Raw genomic sequence first — 3,618 nt, forward strand, 5'->3', positions numbered from 1 at the left:
TATGGCATGCTAGATTTGTTGGCTGCAATGAACTAAGAAAGGAGAATACATCAGGACAAAAAATATTTTAAATATTTTTTGAGCGCATAACACTTTATTTTACGATGCTTTGTCATATTAGTAATGATTTTATTAAATTAAATTAGTTGTTAACTGATTATCTTTTTTATCATCTGAATTTGAATTTGAATATAAAATATTTATCATTATCTTGTATTTTAATGTAGGTTAAGAGTTTTACATAAATCCTTACTACATTGTGGGAAAAAAATCCTTATTATATCATGGGATTATTGAATCAATATCAATCAATCCATATCTTTTATAAAATAAAGATTCATTTATTAATATTCATATGTAACCACTCGGCGTAGCAGCACTGATTTCAATTTCTTTTTAAAATACCAAAATAGAAGTCAAAAGAAAAGAAAGAAATTGAATAATGTAAAAGATATCTTAATATTCATATTCAAATTATATAAACAACAGAAGAAAATACAAGAAAGAACACAAGATTAAGAAAATAAAGCATCTATAATCAAAATATAGCAAACATGGACTGGGTTGTTAAGTCTTCAAGTGCCGCAGCATTTAGCCTTGCAAGAGGAACCACCCCTTCCTTCTTCAGATCGCCCATTAATATTCTCCAGACATCCTTTTTTAATTCCACAACACTCATTTTTCAAGTCAAAAAATCCATCTTCAACCTTTTTATACACACTCTTAGCTGCTTCTTCAAATGCCTCATCAACGTTCTGACCCAATTTCGCTGAAGTTTCCAAGAAGATCAATTTATTCTCTTTAGCAAATTGCTTACCTTCTTCAGTACTCACTTCTCTTCTCAGATTAAGATCACATTTATTTCCAACCAATACAATAGTCACATTTGAATCAGCATGTTCCCTTAACTCTTTCAACCATGAATCCAAATGTTTAAAGGTCTCCTTCCTAGTTATATCATACACGAGCAATGCAACTATAGCTTCTCTGTAGTAAGTCCGAGTGATGGACCTGAATTTTTCTTGACCAGCAGTATCCCATATATGCAACTTGAGTAGTTTATTATTGATTGAAATTGTCTTAGCTCCGAATCCGGTGCCGATGGTTATGTCGTGAGTGTGTTGAAAGCGCTTATCAGTAAATTGAAAAGGAAGGCATGACTTGCCGACGCCTGTGTTGCCGACAATAATGGTTTTGAAGAGGTAATGGCAAGATGGCATTTTGAATGTTGCTCTCAGATGTGGAAGAAAGATAAGAAGTAATCGACTAGAGAGGATTATTTATAATAGCATGGAGAGTTGGACTAAAGTAGGAAAATCTTAGCCAGCATGCACTTGATAAGGAATAGGGATATTAAAATACTAGATAATGATAAAAAGTTTGAATTGAGATTGAAGTTTAAATGAAAAGATAATAAGAAAAATCTTAATTTAACAACTAATAAAATAAAATAGGATTTTATCAAAGCGTTGAAATAAATTATTTTAAAATAACATTATCTATTTAAAATTATCTTTTTGTATTTATATCATTTGCAGGTAATTGATATACAAATTACATCTATTTTATAGTATAGAAAATTTAAAACATGTGTCTTTAAAAGAATTTGTAGGCAATGTTATTGTTTACAATATTTTTAATAAATAGTTTAGTAAGTATTCTCAAATTTTTTAAATTCTAAACTTTAATATATTTTAAAAATTATCACCAACAATTATGTATACAAGGGTATTTGGTCCAAAAAAAACTATTAAATTAGATAAATTAACATTTCAATAATGAATGCTTCAAAATAGAATCCCAAAAATGGTTATGAGATTTCTACAGCAGAAAATGTTTTTTTTATTACCATAAAAGTTCATGTGTGTTTTAAGAATAATTATTTAAAAAAAGTTGCTTCTATGACATATATACGGGTTTACGGCATCTGACTTTTGTCGTGGTCTTGTTATTTATTCGATTAGTAACTACTGACTAGTTAATCGGATAAGACATAAATATATATATATATATATATATATATTAATAATTGGAATGATTAAATAAGCAACAAATTGGATGATGATGATGATAATGGAATAAATATATAAATTGCCCTAAACAGCAATAATATACTATAGTAATATTTAATATAACACTCACGTCAATAGAGTCCACATTCGGTGGGGCTCAACGAATCTATGAGCACTGATTTTTCCAAAAAATAAATAAATAATTAAGCACAATCTCATTATATCATATTAGAGCTAATAAAACAAGTTGAGCCTGTTTAAACTTGTACAAATTGAGGGATGGAATTCTAAAATTAATATTTTAGGATAAGTTTACTTTTAGACTCAGTCTTCCTAAGTCTGAGCAATCAAGGACCGATTCGTTTAAGCCCCCATATCTATTTCCATTTTGTTTATGCTTCGATCATTTTAACAATTATACTTGTTCATTTTTACTTAGCTAATATTTATTTAAAATTATTTTAACCTTTTGTAAATTGCAACAGCATCGCTCAAAATTGTTAAGATATTTATGTGATTATGAATCAATTCTATATAGACAACTTTGAAGTAGAAAATTATTTAAAAAACAAAGTCCCAAACATAGTTAAGAGGCAGAACAGAATTTGTTTTATTTCAATAGATGTTCACGTGCTTTAAAAGATTAAAAAGAAAATGCTTCCCTTGTTAAAGAAAAATAATAAAGAAGATACTACAGTATTTGACTCTCAGCGTTGCCGTCATCATCTAAATTTGTTATTTATTCAGTTAACAATTAGTTAGTAAGACATATATAAGTATTTATTAATCATTGGATAATGATTAAATTAAGCACTACAAAAAAAAACAGCTAATTGCCAATGGAATTAGTGACAGAATAATTTCCGTCGCTAATTTCTGACAGATTACCCACAAAAATTCTATTACTAAACTTAGCCACGAAATTAACGACGGAATTTTTTCCATCGGAAAATTCCGTCACTAATTCCGGAAAATTTTGGCGTTAATTCCGTGACTAAAATTTTACAATTAAAATTTGTCACGGAATTAGTTGCGGAATTTTTTCTGTCAAAAAATTTCATGGCTAAAATTTTATAACTAAAATTAGCCACTGAATTAGCTACTGAATTTTTTTTATCGAAAAATTCTGTGGCTAATTTCATGACTAAAATTTTATAATTAAAAATTGCAATGGAATACTTTTCTGTGACTAATTTAGCCACGGAATTAGCAACGGAAAGTTATTCCGTCACTAATTTTTGTGGCTAAAATATAATATTTAATATAATATAATAATATAATATAATAAATATATAATTAAATTATATATCTTATGAATGTTAAATAAAAGAATTAAATTTTAAATATATATTTATGAAAAAAATTATTTACTATTTAAAATTCAAAATTAGTGTCATTGGAAATTAATATTATATTTAAAATAATTTTTCAAAAAATAAAGCATTATAAAATAAATAGTAAAACAAATATCTAAAAATTATTTTGTTACAAAAATAGTTATGATTAAAATTATCATATAGTTTATTTTTAGTTTCTAATAATATATATGTGTATTATAATTATTTGTGTAAGAGAATATTATATATATTTAATTTTGCATAATAAG

At 26.5% G+C, this 3,618-nt stretch overlaps 1 protein-coding gene across 1 annotated transcript; it reads right to left on the bottom strand.

Moving 5' to 3' along the window:
- Positions 1-575: 575 nt before the first annotated feature.
- Positions 576-1,220, bottom strand: LOC114755788 (ras-related protein Rab-2-A-like). Its single transcript, XM_028944662.1, has one exon. The coding sequence runs from the start codon at positions 1,218-1,220 to the stop codon at positions 576-578; it is 645 nt and encodes a 214-aa protein (XP_028800495.1).
- Between the last annotated feature and the right edge of the window lie 2,398 nt (positions 1,221-3,618).

This window comes from Neltuma alba, unplaced genomic scaffold (genome assembly GCF_004799145.2).
Source record: "Neltuma alba isolate B1F8T4 unplaced genomic scaffold, ASM479914v2 tig00010340_pilon, whole genome shotgun sequence".
Classification (NCBI taxonomy): Eukaryota; Viridiplantae; Streptophyta; class Magnoliopsida; order Fabales; family Fabaceae; genus Neltuma; species Neltuma alba.